The sequence below is a fragment of the Rhizophagus irregularis genome, chromosome 11, assembly GCF_026210795.1.
Source record: "Rhizophagus irregularis chromosome 11, complete sequence".
NCBI lineage: Eukaryota > Fungi > Glomeromycota > Glomeromycetes > Glomerales > Glomeraceae > Rhizophagus > Rhizophagus irregularis.
The window spans coordinates 3,016,033-3,036,227 of NC_089439.1; the positions used below are offsets into that span (position 1 = coordinate 3,016,033).

General features: G+C 28.2%; 5 protein-coding genes across 5 annotated transcripts; 2 read left to right on the forward strand and 3 right to left on the reverse strand.

Moving 5' to 3' along the window:
• Nucleotides 1-6,151: 6,151 nt before the first annotated feature.
• OCT59_003131 (uncharacterized protein) lies at nucleotides 6,152-7,292 on the reverse strand (the record flags this gene model as incomplete). Its single annotated transcript, XM_066145422.1, has 3 exons — nucleotides 6,152-6,730; nucleotides 6,935-7,045; nucleotides 7,176-7,292. 3 exons carry the CDS (start codon nucleotides 7,290-7,292, stop codon nucleotides 6,152-6,154), a joined length of 807 nt encoding a protein of 268 aa, XP_065996146.1.
• A 1,193-nt stretch (nucleotides 7,293-8,485) lies between these two features.
• Nucleotides 8,486-8,992, reverse strand: OCT59_003132 (uncharacterized protein; the record flags this gene model as incomplete). Its single annotated transcript, XM_025316895.2, has 1 exon — nucleotides 8,486-8,992. The coding sequence occupies one exon, from the start codon at nucleotides 8,990-8,992 to the stop codon at nucleotides 8,486-8,488; it is 507 nt and encodes a 168-aa protein (XP_025179511.2).
• Nucleotides 8,993-12,241: 3,249 nt separating this feature from the next.
• OCT59_003133 (uncharacterized protein) lies at nucleotides 12,242-12,445 on the forward strand (the record flags this gene model as incomplete). Its single annotated transcript, XM_066145423.1, has 1 exon — nucleotides 12,242-12,445. The coding sequence occupies one exon, from the start codon at nucleotides 12,242-12,244 to the stop codon at nucleotides 12,443-12,445; it is 204 nt and encodes a 67-aa protein (XP_065996147.1).
• A 3,936-nt stretch (nucleotides 12,446-16,381) lies between these two features.
• On the forward strand, nucleotides 16,382-16,960 carry OCT59_003134 (uncharacterized protein; the record flags this gene model as incomplete). The annotated part of the gene is made up of 2 exons (XM_066145424.1): nucleotides 16,382-16,458; nucleotides 16,573-16,960. The coding sequence occupies 2 exons, from the start codon at nucleotides 16,382-16,384 to the stop codon at nucleotides 16,958-16,960; spliced, it is 465 nt and encodes a 154-aa protein (XP_065996148.1).
• Nucleotides 16,961-17,700: 740 nt separating this feature from the next.
• OCT59_003135 (uncharacterized protein) lies at nucleotides 17,701-18,443 on the reverse strand (the record flags this gene model as incomplete). The annotated part of the gene is made up of 4 exons (XM_066145425.1): nucleotides 17,701-17,906; nucleotides 18,005-18,283; nucleotides 18,348-18,365; nucleotides 18,419-18,443. The coding sequence occupies 4 exons, from the start codon at nucleotides 18,441-18,443 to the stop codon at nucleotides 17,701-17,703; spliced, it is 528 nt and encodes a 175-aa protein (XP_065996149.1).
• Between the last annotated feature and the right edge of the window lie 1,752 nt (nucleotides 18,444-20,195).

The window sequence follows — 20,195 nt, forward strand, 5'->3', positions numbered from 1 at the left end:
GTGACATTGCACATTGACATTGTACAACAAAAAAACTTTAAATGGCACTTCTGTTTTTTAACTCAAAAAAAATATATATATAAATAAAAGATCTTTCTTTCTTATTCGAGTCTAAGATCTATTTCATTTCTAATATTAATTCATTTTTTAATCGAAGAACGATGACAATGTGCACCTGTATGTGAATGCTCTCCTTTGTGATATAATTAACTAAAATTTACTTCTCGATCAATTATCTATCTGTCCTACAAACTACAAATTCATAAATATTTTTCCGAAACCATTATGTCTCATCAACACGAGAAGAACATTGTTCCATGTGTCATAAGCGCAACATCAATGATTGGCGTGTTGATGTTTATAATGAGAATGCTAGAGTGAGAAATAACGGTAATAGAATTTTGCTAAGATCATACATGTTATCACATGAATTCTGATAACGTAATACCCCGGATTTATTCTGACAATTTTTATCACGATAACGGAAAAAATTCCGATTTTATTCCAATAAAAAATTACCAATTATAGTAAGAAACATTTGATAATTCTAGCCGGCTTACATCTTAATGCAGGCCAACTTAGGTTGCGCTTGACAATAATTTTAGCCAAAAACTGTATAGATATTGCAAAATTGCAAAATCACATTTTTTAATGAGACTTCTATCACAATATAGTCAATAAAATATGCAATAATTATTGGCTAGTTGTCATGTGTTGTAATAAAATTGTTAAAAATCATAAAAATTTTGTTTTATTCCATAATACAGTACCCTCCTATCTGGCTATCCTCTGTACTTTTACTAACCTTCTAGGAACTATTATGTTTACTCATGTATTCTGCTAGCCCTACCTTTTAGGGATTTATTCATTTATTATAAAAATGGAATTTTTCTGGATCTCTGGGGAGTGTTATATGAACTAGCCTAGTCACACTGGCAATTTTTGCATAGTCATGTGATTGCTTTTTATTCATCACAGAGTTTTACTGTTTATATTTATCTGAGGAACTTAGTTTTTTTTGAGTAAGTAAAACCTTATTCATCACCCCCTTATTCATTACTGTTTATTTTCACGTGTTAGTGCATAATGCTGTAATGCGGCCCTGTGTGCAAAATTTTACTGGTGTGGCTAGGGTAGTTGTGTTATATGACTTTGCTGCACATAATTTATCAATTGTGCCCGAAAAAAATAAATGGTCAGTGCTGCAGATTTCTATATTTAGTAAGACCATTATAGCACATAGATATTGCATTATCCTTACCCAATCTTTACATTTGTGGAATAATTGTTACATTAATTCTTATCTTTCCTATCTCTACCTATAACTTAAAGTGTAAATATCATTATGATAAAATAATAGATGATTGTTTGCTTAAGTAAATACTGATACCAGAGATGCACTGGTAAAAAAATAATTTATTTTACATATATCTTACACATATAGGATACTCAAAATGTAGAAAATTTCACACAAATAATACAGGTTTAATGGTGACTATTGTCACAAATTTGCCTGGAATTTTTCTGGCAAATTGAGAATTATCCCAGTAAATTATGGTAAATTGTGTTACAATTTTGGGATAATGGAGGACTTACAATTTGGCAAATTTTATCAAAATGGCATTGTTCCTACAGAATTCCCAATTCAAATATTGAGAAACTTTTCAGTAAATTATCATTAAATTGTAAGAAATTTTAGGCAAATTTTTAGAAATGTTATACAAACGTAATGTAAATTGTGTAAATTTTAGGCAAATTTTTAGTAATTTTATGCAAATGTAATGCAAATTGTGGTGAATCTAGTCAAATTTTTAGTAATATTATGTAAACGAAGTGCAAATTGTGGTGAATTTAATCAAATTTTTAGTAATGTTATGCGAACATAATGCAAATTGTGGTGAATTTTAGTCAAATTTTTAGTAATGTTATGCGAATGAAATGCAAATTGTAGTGAATTTAGTGAATTTTTAGTAATATTATGCAAACATAATGTAAATTGTGGTAAATTTAGATAAATTTTTAGTAATGTTATATAAACATAATGCAAATTGTGGTAAATGTTATACAAACGTAATGTAAATTATGGTGAATTTAGGTAAATTTTTAGTAATGTTATGCAAACATAACACAAATTGTGTAAATTTTAGGCAAATTTTTAGTAATGTTATGCTAAGGATGGAAATTGATTATTGAATCTTTGTAGATTTGATTTTTTGTTTCTTAAAAGATAATCCATTTTAAGCTTTGATAATTAATTCCATAAGGGGCATGCCAGAAATCAGCTGATTTGAAAGGGGGTGGGGGAGTCAAGCTTCAGATCAGGTCTATATATCATGTGATATTTATATATCTAAATATAAATATAAGTAATTTAATTATTTTTATATATAATTACTATAATGCAATTATCTTGGCTTCTAGTGATTTAATTTTAATAAACTTTTTGTTTAATTTATAGCTCTCATTTAGCTCTACAAATCTAGCTTTACAAAACAAAAAAAAGTTTGTTTAAATTGAATCACTAGAAGCCAAGATAATTGTATTTACATTATAATAATTATTATAATGCAATTATCTTGACTTCTAGTGATCCAATTTTAATAACTTTTTTTTTAATTTATAACTCTTATTTAATTCTACAAATATAGCTTTACAAAACAAAAAAAGTTTGTTCAAATTGAATCGCTAGAAGCCAAGATAATTGTATTTATAATTTATATTATAATAATAATTATTATAATGCAATTATTTTAACTTCTAGTGATCCAATTTTAATAAACTTTTTTTTAATTTATAGCTCTTATTTAGCTTTAAAAGTCTAGCTTTACAAAACAAAAAAAAGTTTGCTTAAATTGAATTACTAGAAGCCAAAATAATTATATAATATTAATTATTATATATAATATTTAATATTTAATAGTAATAAGAGGTTAAGGCTACTAATTGAGAGAAATCAGCTGATTTCTGGCATGCTCCTAATCAGTAAATATATAAATTCTGAATTAAAATTGTAAAATCTATTAAGAAATTATATATTGTTACTAATACCCAACTGTATAAATTACTATAACATCATTGCCGATTATTACCGATCATTGCTGATCATTTCATTATTTTTAAAGTTTTAAAGGTCATTATCGATCAATTTTTCTTTTTTAAAAATATTTTAAATCATACACTTTAATTTTGGATGCAATGCTAAATTAATTTTTTTGCTTAATTTCAATTTTTTTTTTTAATAAATGAGATTCGACTTTGATTCAATTATCAATTCCAATCCCTATGTTATACAAATGTAATGCAAATTGTGGTAAAATTTAGGTAAATTTTTAGTAATGACATGCAAATTGCCAAATTTACCAAATTTGAAATAAAAATTATCAAAATATTACATATATTTTGATATTTATTATATGACGATTTTGTGTTTGAACACCATTTCCAAAAAAAGTGTATGAACACGAATCACGTGATTATAATAAAAGTCATATGATAACAAAAGTTCACATTTAAACTAATGAATTAACAATATATTAATAAAATCAATTGTGCTACATGTGACATATAAGTTTGTTCTCTACAAATTCTAAAGCTTGTAATGACTCAAAAACCAACTTAATAACTTACCAATTCTAACTAACATTCTTTATGACCAATGATCCTAACATCATTCTAATGATCCTAATAACTTAACAGCTAACAATTCTAATGATTTTTACTAATGCTCTTTCCTAACAATCAATAATCCTAATTCCTAACACTCCTAATACTCACACTCCTAATACTTCTAATGCTCCTAATGCTCCTACTAAGTCCTAACGTTCCTAATGCTAACATTATAATAATCTAATAACTCCAACAATCTTAATGAAAAATAATGAAATTAGTAAATATTATCAAATTCTAACAACTTAAACTTAAAATTTCAATGAATCACGAACCTTGATGAAAATCTAGCCCAAGATAATTACATCAAGGTTTGGCAAGTTTTAGCATAATATCTGTACTGTTTGCATTTTCCGCACTTACATACGTCCTTTACTACCTTCTGCATTTTTGTCAATTTGCATGCTATTTCTTAAGGCATGCTTATCTTTAGAGGAGGATTGTTCAACATTTGATTGCAACCTTTTTGGTGGATGTCAAACTAAGGTTGCGAGTGAAACCTCATAGTAAATGCGAAACTTGACAAAACTATATTAAAATATTAATAAAAATTTGGCGAAACTTGACTATAAAAATCATATGAAATGACAAAACTATAATAAACTCTTATAAAAAAATTGACAAAACTGAGGTTTAGACATTTTGCCAAATTCAAAAACCAGTTTAGCTCGCAACCTTATCCTTTATACTTGGTGATATTGGGATTGTTAATATCAAGGTAATCTTCTTCATTTGTTTGCTGCTTTTCATTAAATTTATTTTGTATATCATATAGAAATGTTTTAAACATATTAGATAGGTCTCAATACATATCAGCTTTAATAGCTGAATTAATAACCTTTTCTTGATAATTCAAACAACTCTGCATATATAGTTTTATTTGACTTTGTTATTGAATTAGAATGGCATGATATAGATTGAATGGAAAATAAATGGTTGAATATACTATTGGTAATAGAAAGATTTTCGTTTGAATTGTTTATAGAATATAATGTAATAGCTGGTATTTGTTGTAAAAGAGTTTCTTGATTAATATTAGGATTAAGGTACCAATGAGCTGATTAAGGTTACCTGTCTAAATCTCTTCAAAATTCTACGATTAGTTTCTCCAAGATTTTACTATAGTTTTATTATAGTTTCGGCAAGGTTTCAGCAGTTTCAGCATTTATAATAAGTTTTGTCAGGTTTCGCTTTTCTCCAGAGTTTCGCTAACTTTTTAATAAGACTTTCATATAGTTTTGGCAAAGTTTCGCTATTTCGGCATTTCGCCAACTTGCCAAAACTTTCTAGTTTCTCCAGCAACCTTAGAGCTGATATAAGAGTTATATAATATATGGCTGATTGAGAATAAGTAGTAACATGAAAAAAGTGACGACATATTAAGCCTTTATTCATTAATAAAAGACATGTACACAAATGTATACTATTGTTTAATAGCACCATATAATAACCAATGCCTGATGTTCCTGTAGCTCGAATATACCACACTTTCAATACAATTTCTTGAGATACATCTTTAATCAATAATTTGAAAAGAACTTGACGAATATCTTGTTCTTGTTTCTGAAGTCCAATACAAATCTTCTCATTATCGATATCTGTCTAAAAAAACAATCAATATTATATATAAAACAAAAAAAACAAATAATCAATAAGTAACAAAACATACCTCTAATAATTGTTATTAATTCATAATACGATTCAAATCATAGCATACCGATTGATTCATTTGTAATCGCTGCTTTCCTAATATAATAGGAATTAAGTATTGTTTGATATTATCATTTACCTGACCAAAAAACCTATTATGTAACATTAGTAATCCAACAGTTGGTAAAGCATTATGCTTAATTTCAAATTTTTTAAAATATTCTTCGCACTTGACATAATCATTTATATTAATCACCAAATCACATAAAGAGGTAGACTGATCAACTTTATTATGTATTTGCTTATTAATGGATTCTATTCTTTAGGTACTCTGTGTACATAAACCTAATTTGCTAAAAATCAAATTATCACATTTTAAATCTACACTAATTTGCTAAAACTCTAAATATGAATTATAGTAACATTCTAAATAATGTAGATTTAAATTTGCTTAATAAAATATAATTTCAGTTTATTCAAATTATTTGTAAATCGGTAAATTTAATTATCAATTTACCGAAATTAAAAATCTTTTTTTTTTATTATCAATAAAAAAAATAAATAATTAATATAAATTAAACTGTTAATTTTTATAATTTATAATTAAAAATATGTAGATTATAGATAAAATAATAATTAATAAAAATGAAGCTTGCTAATTTGCACTCCAGGTGAAAATCACACGAGGTGATATCACACGAGGTGATATCACTCAGGTGATTTCACCGGTATCTGGCTTATCATGTGATTTTATTATATTAAAAATCTTATTTAATTTTGTATTACCATTAATCATTAAACTATCATACGATTTATTATATTACTAATATTTTTATTAGTCATTGCAGTAGATTAATACATTTAGACGTTGTAAAAAAAATTTTTTTACACTTTTAGATATTCGGACATCTTGGAGCATAATGTCCAACTTGATTACAATTTTTACAACGTCTTTCTTTCTTTTTTCCTCTTGGCTTGCTGCAACATCTTCTTTACGATTTTTATTAGTAGTATTAGTTATATCCTGAATACGCCTTACTTTCTTTTTTTGAGGTTTACCACATGACTTATACCTATTAGGTTGTCGACCTTTATGTCTCACTCGCAATGGATCACTAATATGCATAGAAATTCCATTTTCCTGCTGGTCAGATAGTTCCGACTTTACACTTTCAATAAAATATTCAATTTGATTGACAAATTCATCGACTTTGTCAGTCCAAATAGCCAAATCAAGTGCCTTTTTAGCATATTCCATACCAAACCCATATTTTTGTTTAGGACCTCGAGGTTGTACAATACTAGGAGCTTGCCTAAAATTTGCAAGATGTTGAAATGATAATCGCGGACCTATCTCTAATTTGTTTTCTTCATTTTGGTATACTGATTCTTTATGTTGTTGTTCGATATTATACTTGTTATAATTATACCATCATTGAGAAATAAGAGATATATGAAATTGTGCATTAATTGAATAGGACATAACCTGAAAGAAATGCCTACACACAATTCCTTTATTAATAAGCCAAAGACAGGTACATAAATGCGACCCGTCATCAAGTAAAATGATATGTTGTGGTTCAGATTTTTGTTCACGATGTCTAGTTGCTTTCCATACTTGCCGAATACTATTATGAGGTATATTTTTGATTAATGAAGAAAATAAAGATTGAGGTTGATCATAATCATCCTCTCTGGCCATTTCTTGTTGATAGAAATCATCTACCATCTATAAAAAAAGATGAAAAAAAGGAAAGTATTTTTTTAGCAATTGTCTTTATCATTTTAAACAAGTACTAATCATTTTTCTTATTAACCATTAGCAATATACTTACTTCTAAGAGCGGTAACTAATCTACAATTAATTCCACATCATAACATAACGATTGTGCCATTTGATCGCGTTGTTTTTGAAGAATCTGTGGTGTTAAATATTCTCGCAGAATCTTATCAAGCTCTGAAAAATATTCATCCATAATTGATGGTATTCCTCTAGTAGGAATTTCATTTTTGCATTCGTTTAATATTGCTTTTTTGATTGTTGATCAAATATTTTTTGAACTTCTTTAATAACATCAGTCAAACACAAAGATCTATTTAATCTATCTTTGATTATTTTATTAGTAGACTCTACTCGTTGTGTACTTTAAATTCCCGCTGTAAAATTCTGATTGATAGCATAACAAGCCCAACTACTTTTACAAGGATATAAAGCTCTTGTAAGATATTGTTCACAAGCTGGAAATTCATTAATAAGTGTGTTCCATTTTATTTCAAATGTTTTATGACATAGAGAATTGCGCATTTCTAAGAATCTAGCACGAAAAAGTTCAAATTGATCACTTAATTTTCCTTTAAGATTCTTTTTTAAATTTAAATCTATATGAAAAATACAATGGAAATGGTGTGTTTCTGGATAATTTGTCTTTATGGCTGATATTAAAGCTGGATCAGCATCAGAATATAGGACTGTTGGTATAAAATCACAAGAATTTTTTAATTCTTGTAAAATCCATGTGAAAGTTGCTTCTGTTTTATCTTCCAAAATTGCTGCAGCTACTATTATGTTTCTAAAATTATTATCAACTACAATGATTAGCATTAATATCATATCAAATTGATTAGTTTTAGACGTCGTATCAACAATCACGATATCATGGTATCTTTCATATGCATTAATTTGATCGGGTGACATCCAAAATAATGAATTTAATCTTCTTTCTCTATGATCAAAGCGTGGCTTTATGATCCATCTTGGATCATCATTTTTTTTTAAGTATAGCTCAGTAAGCATTTGACATGCATCATTTTTAATAGGTTTCGCTTGTTTTTTAAATTGTTGAATAGCATTACTTAGATCTTTCTTATTAATCACTTTATTTGGAAATGAGGCTACTAGTAAGTTATATTGAGTTGATATGCCTAATCTTCCCTTAATCATCTAAAACTTTACTTTCTCAAGCATTTTATCTGTCAATTTTTGAAATTTTGGGGCTATCTCGGTAATGCAAGGATTCATATCATGATTATGTATCCCAACTATACTATTAATACGAACACCATTTCCAGATTTAGGAAAAAAAAAATTAATATGCCAAAGACATCCAATCATTTCGGAATCCCTATCCCTTTTATTTTCTTCTAAAATAACCTTTTGGATTTCATGAGTTCAGGCATGTGAACATTCATACGTTCTACGTTTTGTTATTGTACTGTCAGTTGGATCCAGTATATGTTTTTTTTTACGAAAAGAAAATCCCTGTTGCTTTGCATATTCATTAAGGTATGATTCAGCAAGTTCCCATATTTCAAATTCCATCCCTTGATTTAATTCTAATATATTTTCTTCTTCCTCATACTCGCTATCATCATATTCCCATTCTTGATGATTAAAATTTCTATCTTCATCATCTGAAACATCATACCGACGGCTATTTATTTTTTCATCTTCTGAAAAATTATACCTATTTATATCCTCATTTACTGAAACATCTATTTTTCTTACATTTCCTATTTGGGTTTCATTAAGTATATCATGATCTTCAAAAAATAGATTAGAAGAATCATATGGAGAACCATAAAATTCAAATATCGGTAGGTCAGGAGATTCGTATTGATAACCATCAAGTAAGTCTGAACCACTATATGAAGAATCATAATAAGAGTTGAATAACATATCGGGACTATAGGAAAAATTTGGGTTTAAAATATTTTCTATTGTAAGTGGTTTTATTAATAGTTTTAAAGCTTCGTAATTTCGTATAGATTATTATAATTGATATGAATTTGCTTTAGGAAACGATGTTTTAGAAAAACAGAACAAGATACGTGCTTATAAACAGTAAAGATTAAAATTTTTTTTAGAAAATAACACGTTAATGTGTATCAGAATTTTTTCGAAAGAGATGGGCTTAAATGTAAATTACATTATTATATAAACAATGGCAATTTTGTATCACAACCATTTATTATTCATGTAATATTTATCAGGTGTTATCACCTGCCGTAATTATTAAATTTAAATAATTTAATTATCTCCTGAACTATATCAATAAAATTAATCAGGTGATTTCACCTGAATTATATTAAAATTATATAAAATTATCAGGTTAAATCACCTAGGTGAAAATAATTAAAATCACCCTGAGTGTAAATTAGTTATATTCAATAAAAATAATAAATTAAATATAAATAATTGTTAAAAAATAAATGTTGCGAAACTAATCGGACAGTTTTTGGCCCGCATTATGATTAATTTTGGCCGGAATTATACTTAATTTTGGCCAAAATATAGCCCGGACAATTTTTAATTTTTAACACTCAAAAATTTTAAAAAAAATGTGAAACTTGACATTATTCACCATCCAGCGATCATACATAAACGAATTTATATTCATTAAATTCGTTTCACTGAGACGCGTCGAATGGTGCTAAGATCATGTCTCTAGCACTGATAGATAACTTGCTAATTCCTATTATTTATAAATAATTTAGCGTGGATTAACTTGTGATCTATCAATGCTAAAGACGTGATCTTACCACCATTTGACGTGTCTCATTGAGACGAATCTAATGATATATAGCTCGACTTTATACGATTACTAGATGAATGGCTATTCGATTTTTCGCATTTTTATAAAAAATTGGATTAAACTGAATTGAACTTCCGGTTTTTCTGAATCAAATTTTGAGCCAGTTTTGGATCAATTTCCCAGTTTAGCCTAAACCATTCAGAGCTTTAATTAGAGCCAGAAAAGTCTGTATTGACGGGCGTATTTTGAGTTTTGTATGCCCATTCTGGAGCATTTTTAGAGTGTCATGAGATGAGATGATATAATTAGAGATGTGCCATGCACATTATGTATTGCATAATGTGATGCGCATAATGCGTATAATGCGCATGATAAATTTTATGATAATTTATAATATCGTAATGTTGGTAAAAATTATGCCTTAACTCTGGTCAAAATTATAGATTACCGAAAATAGAATTTATAAATAGAGTTTGTATTACATTAGATTTTTCACGAAAAAAAATTTTTTCTTTATTCAACATGCCTCCAGCTAGTCCTATTTGGGCTCACTTTAATAAACTTGGGCATGTGGCTGGTTTTCAGCAAGCCCGGGCACAATGCAAATACTGTAATTATGAAGTAAACGCTGCTGCTAACAAATGTATTGCACATTTAAAAACCTGTTCAAGTGCAAGTATAACAGTTCTTCAAGGATTTTTTGGACCAGATTTTCAACCAAAAATAAAGCAACGTAATAATTCTTATTTACCAACAGAACAAAATAGTATCAATATTATTACAGTTAAAAGACCTATTTCACGATCACAACCATCAATAAATAATTTTGTTAACAGAATATCTTCAGCAGAACAAGATAAATGTGAATTATTATTTGTACAAGCAGTTTACCGATGTGGTTTATTTTTATCATTATCTGAATTAGAACCAATTAAAATCCTTTTTCAAAAACTTCATCCTTGCTTTAAATTACCTTCACGGAAAGCTTTATCAACAACATTACTTGATGATGTATATGATAATACAAAAAATGAAATGAATGAATTGATTAATTCAGCAAATAATATTTGCTTAATTTCTGATGGATGGTAAGATACTTCTTTTAAACTGCTATTTACATTAATTAATGTAATTATCTATTATAATGTAATATTTCTAGGTCAAATATGATGCAGGAACATTGGACTAATTATATAATTACCACACCAAGACCAGTATTTTTCTCTGCTCATCAAACTGGTGAAATTAAACAAACAGGAGAAAACATTGCGGCTGATATTGATAATGTTATATCACAAATTGACCATTCCAAACTTGCAGCAATTATTACTGATAACGCATCCTCAATGAAAAAAGCATAGAAATTTTTAGCTATCAAATATCCGAAAGTAGTTTTCCTTGGCTGTGTAGCTCATTCCTTAAATCTTCTAATTGGTGATATTATGAAACTCCCTTGGGCAAATAATACTATGAAAAAAGGAAAGACAATTGTTAAATACTTCAAATCACATCAAGTTCCATCTGCAATTTTGAAACGATATCAAAATTCCAATTATGATAAGAAAATTTCACTTAAATTACCTGTAAAAACATGATGGGGATCATCAGCTATTTGTCTTAATTCACTTCAGTTAAATCAGCTTGCTATTGAATTAACAATAACAGAATTATCACGTAATCAAACTATTAGAATTGATGATGATGTAAAAAGTATCGTATTAAACGATGAGTTTTGGAAAGATGTTGATAATTTGCTTAAAGTTCTTAATGAACTTGTTATTGGAATTTCTATATTTGAATCAGATACGCCTTGTTTATCTAAAGTAGTAGATTGGTATTACAATCAATTAGAATCATCAGGTAAAATATTGTGTTTTTCTTTAATAAATATAATCAAAAATCTATGTGTTCGATATAGTGGGAAATAATATTAAAAATATCATTGAAAAAAGGTGGAAAAGTATTTACCACCCTGTTATGGAAGTTGCGCACCTATTTGATCCATCATTTCACGAACATCGCCTTACTTCTTATTCAATGAATATAATTTCACAATTTATCCGAAAGTATTATTCAGACAATGCAGCAATTATTTGATTCAAATCTTGAATTATAAGGAAAAAAATGGAGTTTTTGTGAATAAGCTTGCTTGGGAAACTGCTGGTAAAGTTGATCCTATAACTTGGTGGTGTGGAAATTTTAGTTATTCTGCACCTGAACTTACTCAAGTAGCAAAAAAGGTTCTATCTATTCCAACATCATCTGCTGCATCTGAAAGAAATTGGTCAGCTTTTGCATATATTCATGATAAAAAACGAAACTGGTTGAGAGCTGACTGTGTTTTAAAATTAGTATATATTTTTAGTAATTATAAATTACAAATGCCATGAGAAATGCCAGAATGGAAGGGGCTTACAAATGAGTTGAATAAAAATATTTTGTTAGATAGAGAAAATATAGATGGAAGAAGTATAGATGAAATTCAAACTCCAGACGAAAATGTAGAGAGTGATTATGAAGATGAGTGTAGTAGTAATGAAAGTGAAGAAGAGAGTTTTAATGATAATGAAACTGACGATTCTGATATATCTAGTTAATTCAATAAAATAAATAATAAAGATTTTTTTTACATATTTTTAATCTGTATAACGGTGTCATGTGCATAATGCGTATGATGCGCATCATGCGCATCATGTGCATTATAAAATGAAATTTTCACATTTTGCCCATCTCTAGATATAATGGCTTTTGTCATCATAGTTTCTCCCTCTCATTAATTGTGCCATCTGTAGAGAAAATACATGAGTATCTAAGATGTTTCAGAGAAAATTGATAAGCTGTAAAGTCATAAAATCATTAAAACAAATAAAATTAGTTGATGTTTTTAATATATTTTATCATTCAGTTGTTCTTTATCCATTTCTGAGTCTTCAGGTGAATGGTAGCGAGTATCTTTCAGAATGTTTAGGATCTCTGTCTTATCATAATCTTTTATTCAATCGTTATTATGTTTGAAAAGTGAATGTTTAGTATTAATATTGCAATAATTGTAATAGAAAATTAGTATTAAAACGAACAAAGCTTTTACACGAGATAGGAGGCAAAATGAATGATTTGAATGAAGACGAATCAAATAAAAATGAAGCTCTTTTGATAATTCAAGAAACTAGTAAATAAGACATTACCGAAAATATTGAATTATCTCAAGTAAATGTTGACGTTCATCAGACTTTGACATCAAGGTCAGATTTCGGGAATACACAAAGTTATAAATACCTGGGGACATAGATGTTAATTGTTTTTTTTACCTCAGAAGCGCATAAGATATACAAGCCATCCTATGCCTCAATCAACAAGTTTGAATATCGAATCAGATGTATATAATACTAGTAAACAAAACACTGAAATATCTTTGGATAGCGAATCAAATAATGAATCTTACAACGAAATTTTTGAAGATTATTCACCTCCTCCATATTAAGCCAACATGGATGCTGAAGAAAATATGATTGATGATAATTTTTCATGGATTTTATTGTGGATAATAAACTACCATATAATATACAATATCCCAGAAATAGCAACCGAATCTTTAATAAAGTTCATAAAAATAGTTCTAAACGAAATTGATGGTAAAAATTTTAGAACTTTTTCAGATTCTCTTTACCTAGCAAAAAAAGTACTTGGCCTAAAAGACCAATTTCAGAGATTTGTTCATGTACAAAATGCCACAAACTTTATAATAAATAGGATGTAGAAAACTTTTGACAAAATGAGAGTTTATTAGTTATGAAATGCCACCATATTGAGTTTTCAAACTCGTCTCACCAAGATACACGTACTTGTAACATACCTTTATCACGACAAATCAATATTTCAAGAGTTTGAGCTGAATTAAAATACCCATTTTCTGGATTTCAACAACAACTTTTTGATATATTTTGTCGACCTGAATTTGATAAATCTCTTCAACATTAGGCAAATCGATCAAATTTGGATAATATTTTATCTGATATTTATGATGGATGAATATGGAAAGGATTCAAAGATACAAATAACAATGATTCGTTAAATTTTTTCTAAAATGAGGTTGCCAACTCGCATCTTGGCCTCATGTTAAATGTTGACTGATTTTAGCCATTTGATAGAACTAATTATAGTACTGAAGTTATTTATGCAGTTATCTGTAATTTGCTATGTAATATATGATTTAAGTGAGAAATTTGCTGCTCCTTAAAATATTATTAGATCTGAACGAAGTGAGTCTACATAAAATTAATCATTACTTTGCACTAATCGTTAATGAGCTGACATCACTCTGGAAAGGGATTATTCTAAATCGAATATACAAGTATCAGTTAGGAAAAAAAATTTGTGCAGAGTTAATAATAGTATCGTGCAATATACCCGTTGCAAGAAAAATTTGTAGTTATGTTTCTGCATTGGTTTCTTATTATTGATGCTAGAAAAAGGCAAATTATGAGAATCATCAGCATAATTTTGCTGGAATGGGAGATATGGAGGATTGGTTTGTTGCCAGGGATTCAAATGAACATTTCTAAAATACACTTGGCTGGTAACAGTTTAATTCAGACGTATCAAGAAAGAGATTCATTAAACAGACTGGAGTAAGATGATTAGAACTACTTCGCTTACCTTATTTCAACCCAATTCGTTTCACTATTATTGATCCAATGTATTGTTTATTTTTAGGCATTGCAAAAAGGTTGATCAGGAAATCTTAACTTCAAGTATGCTCAATAAAGTTCAAAAGCAAATGAATCAATTTCAAGTTCCAGTCAATTTAGGTCGAATTCCTGGCAAAATCAACTGCAAGAAAGGCTTTTTTAATTTTACAGCTAACTAGTGGTAAAATTTTTTCACAATTTATGCTACAGTATCATTTTGGAAACATCTCTCAACTGAAAATAAAAAATTCTGACTCATTTTGTCAGAATTTGTTTGATATATTGAGATACAATACAGCAGGAATAAAATTACACTGAATCTCCATCTCTTGCTTCATTTGTCCAAATGTTGTCATGATTTTGGTTAATTATATGCGTTTTAGTGTTTTTCATTTGAACGCATGAATGGAATACTCAGTAAGATATACTAGCCTTTATTATTATTATTATTATTATTATTGGTTTTAAATTTTCTTTTAAATACAACCCTTAGGATTATTATCGAATAGTAATAGAAAAATTGAACCAGAACTAATGTATCAATTAATGAATGATAACTGAATTAAAGATATCATTACTTTTAGTGTTCAGATGAAAGGTCTTGAATTACTCTCATTATCAGAAAATGACCAATTCGCTTCAGATGAAATGAAAGGTTTTGGCTAAATTTAAAAAATATCCAGGAATCTACTGTTACTGAATGTGAAGCGTTTTCTGGTGAAATGTTAAGACCTACTTCTGAAAATGTAGTATTATCACAATTGATGCTCGATTTAATGATCAATTATTATATTGCTACATATAAAATGTATAATTTTTAAAAACCATCTGATGCTATAAAGCAAGATGCAATAACTATTCATGTAAAAATGGATAAATTTGGAAGTCATCGTATTGGATCTGAAGTGTTTGGTTTCGCGTTATTATTTTGACACATAAAAAGTTCATATGTATTGGCCAAATTCATAATAACTGATAGAGAAATCGATTGTTATTCTAGACAAGTCCAGTATTATTTTAAGCATGAAATTGACTTGCCAAATGGACCTACTTAGCATTATTTGGCTTTTATTAAATGGTACTGATCAGCAGATATAGCAAATATTCGGTATCATTTTAGTATTGATGATACTGAAGAAACAGAAACATGCAATGTTGAATTATGGAAAACAGATTTTTTTCCTGAAAGTAAGGATTGTATTATTCCAGTACATAATATTCTTTGCCAATTTGTGTCCATTAAATATAAAATTTCTTTTAACTGCAACGCAACTGAATATTTAGCGATAATCCATTAAATTGCAAATTTCACATTTGGTAATTTACTAAAAGCTACTACAGAATTTTTCTTTATAATAATTGTTTAACGAATTTTATGGAATTGGTTATTTAATAATAAATAATACGAATAAATTGATTTACAATAAAATTTGACAAATCTTTAACTTCAGTGTTTTCTTATTTTACTTATATGGGGTCTTTGCAATAGAAAGGTACGAAACTCAAAAAAAAATTCAATTTTACTTTATATGCTAATTATGTTTTTTTACTGAAATAAATGCAAATTTAATATTAATTTAATTTTTGATATTTTTTGAGTTTCGTACCTTTCTATTGTAAAGACCCCAATTATGTCATTATTATTTATTGATATTAATTAATTAAAAAATTGGTTAAAAATTATCAAAAAAGGTTTAAGTCAATCGTTATTATTAATAAAAATCGATAAAAAAAAAGTATTTGTCAATTTATGGTTTTTTTTTATATTACAGCTCAACTAAAAATTAACCAAAAATCAAACAGTTGATTTATGCCAAAATTTTTCTGAATTTTGTAATTAGCCGAATGTGTGATGAATCACATGACAAAGATGATGAACTTTTGACAAAAGGTATTAATGCTGAAAAAAATGATTTCGACAAGTAGATGAATGTTAATAAAAGATGTAATAGAATAAGAATTAAAGAAAAATGTTATTGTAATAAATGCAACAGAAAGTATGTTGATTCAAGAACCAAATAAAAATATTTAATAAGTCTAAGTCTTGATAATGCAACTACTTCAAATGACCCAATGAGTATTGAATCATCATTCGTTAATGAAGAAATCTCTATTGACCTTCAAGAAAGTATATCAACATCAGAAAATTTGTCAACATTTTCTTCGAAAAAGAGAAAACGAAGCAGATATAATACTTATTTGGAGTGTGACACTCAAATGCAAAATATAAATGACAGTGATGATAACAATGACAGTAACGAAGAAACTGATAATTATGGTGATAGTAATGATGGGGATGATAACAATAATAGGGATAGTAATGATGATAAGGATGATAGCGATGATAATGATGATGAGGATGATAGTGATGATGGGGATGATAGTGATGATGGGGATGATAGCGATGATGGGATGATGGGATAATGATGGTGAAGAAACCAACATTTTTGAAGATTTCTCTCCACCAAATTATGATTTTCCAATGAAAATCTGCAAAATATTGAAGATTGGATAATTGTGTTTGTTTTGAGGTATCAAACTAGGTTTTGACTAGCAGATATCGCAATCAATACATTAATTAAATTCATCAAACATATTTTAACAAATTTAAATTATGATCATTTTAAAGATTTTCCTACTTCGTTGTATACTGCAAGAAAGAAATTAGGATTAAAACATCAATTTGTCAATTTTTCCGTATGTCTTTCATGTTACAAATTACATAATATAGATGATGTTAAACAACATACAATCCAACAACACAAAGCAATAAAAAAATGTGGTCATGTACAATTTCCAAATCATCGTTCACTTTGACAATGCAATGCTTCATTATTAAAACAAAAAGAACTAGACAATGGTAAAGTTGTTAATGCGCCATTATTAATTTATCCAATGTCCAGTATAAAAGAGCAACTTTTACAAATGTATCAAAGGCCAAACTTTGAAAAAATCTTAAATTATAGGCTAATAGAAGCGTTAACAACTGAGTCTTATGTGATGTATATAATGGTGAAATTTGAAAGAATTTCTCAAATAGTGGAATAAAGATTTCACTTTGAATTTCTAGTATAGGTTTTTATTTTACAAACTACATTATATTTATTTTTTACATACTTTCTAATACAGTAAGCATTAAAAGAATTGACTTTTATATATAAGAATTATTTGATCTCGCTTTCACCATTTTCTGCTATTGTGAATTCTAAAATTTTATCTGCTTGATTGGAAGTTGTTACTTGATTAGAATTAATATTATCTTCATCAGTGGGTAAGATCAGTGGATCATCTGGTATCTGCATTGTAGTATCCATTTGATTGGAGGTTGTTGCATGATTAGAATTAATTGTAATTTGCTTTCTTCTCACATCTATAACATGATGAAAGGGCTGAAATATGTCTACTTATTTTTCTTGCCACAGGAAACATTATCTTCATTAGTAGGGGTAAGGTCAATTAGTTTAATACCAAAAATATCAGCTTTTGTCTTAATGTATAATTCTACCAATTGAGATTGAAAGGTAACAGTATTTGTTTCCGAATGATACATAAACACATTCTTTTCCAATATTTCATCAGCCTCCTTATCATTATCAAAAAAATCTGTATATGTCATAAAATCAAGCTCTTTGGCTTCCAATAAAGAATTGATAATTTTTCTCACTACTTTATGATATTTTTGTTTTGGATTGATTTGTGCATTTCTAAATTTCTTCTCGGTTTCATCTAAGATTGATTTTTCAATAACTACAAAGAAAAGGAATAAACAATTAACCCAAAGTAAAATTACATAAACTCGTTTAATTCCTACCTTCAAATGATTGTCTAGCTAGAGATTCGTCAGCAACAAATTTTAGATCAACAAAACAACCACCAACTAACTTGTATAACCTTTCTGCTTCTTCATTTTTGACTTTGCGCCTGTTAACTAGATAATGGCATAATGCATTGACTCATCCTTACTAAGATCGCCAATTTCCATCGGTCGCCTAAATGCTCATGACCAGGCACTACGTGCTAAATAGGAATTGTACAATAAGTCACACTATTTTCTTAAAGAGCAAAGACTGAATGATAAAACGATTGATTTTTGTCTGGTTGAAAAATATTTTTGAGGAGATTTACAACTATAGGTTGAAGAAAAATTTCATCATCCAAAATGCCAATTTCAGGTTTAGTGCCTTCTTTTATGGTTTTGATTAGACAACTATTATTGCATTTATTTTAACAAAAAGCGAGACAGAGATCTCCCGTGCAATAGAAACCAGATATAGATAGAAAAATTCCAATAATGCCTAACACAGTGAAAGCCTACAAATAGTGTGAAGGTGATTAATTTCAACAGTAGTCGAAAAAAACAATAAATATGCTTGTACTAGATAGTAGAAGGGGGAAGTGTACTCTTGGGAAGTGTGGAAGGATGAATAGATTGTAATTGACTCCGAAAAGAAACAAAAATAAAAAATAAGATGTAACGTCAAAAGTATAAATATAAATATAAATATATTTTTTTTTTGCATTGCACTCGATGGCTAACGAAGTGGAAGATCTGAATGATTCTGGGAGACATTAGTAAAAAAGTGTTTAGTAATGGTCGAATTCTTTGAATAATACTAATTTTGATGATTGGAATTTCTAATAAGAGTGAACAAATGAAAGTCAAAAAGAAATAAGTTGAAGTAAGTTAAAAAAAGTTGAAAGAGTTTTTTGGTGGTATATATACTTGTAAAAACCTCATCATGACTGATAAAATAGACTCGGTGGCTTGTTATAAGTTTATCAGTAGCGAAAGAAATGAATCGCTTCTCATGAGTAATTATGATTAATTACTATTACGGGGATCATCTTACCACACCATATGTTTATGGTAACACAGGTGATATATTATACAGGTGACAAATAGAGAAAAAAATTCTCATTTTTCGGACTAAAAAAAATAAAGCGCAGTAACTCACTCAATACCGTTATATTATTTTCTCCAAGCCTGAACTCGTTGAAGTAAATATTTGCGAGAAAATTATTGATAACATTAAAGCCTGAACGATATAATACGCAATTAAGGTATGAATATTTCGGCTGTGCAAACTAATGACCATTTTTTATATAGTTTTCTAAGGACCTTACTAATACATTACTAGATCACAGAACGCAAACAACATAAAATTTCGGTAGGGTTAATATTATGAAACGTTATTTACTTTCTGACTGCATGTTTCGTGTAAGTTAACTATCGACAATAACTAGACGCGATATTGAGTCTCACTCAAAAAGTAGTATCATTATTTTATCAATTTTATAGTGTATTGTATGTTGTCAACAAATTTAAACTAGACTCATGGTTAAAAAAGTTTCCTTGATGAGGATAAATGATAATATGAATATAGAAAATCAAATATGCTAATTCATGTGTTTCTTTCAACACGGAAAAATGCGTTCTGTCAACATCAAATTGTCTAGTTCTGGGAAAGCCATTCAGAAACATAATCTCTATCAAAATTAAAGAAAACGAAATGATTGGTGAACTCAAAAGATGTATTAAAGCTGAAAAAGATTACTTCGAAACTGTTGGCGCTACAACATTGAATATTTAAAAAGGATATCAATACCATTGACGCCAGTACTTTTCATCGTTAAACAAGACTTCTTATTGACAAATTCC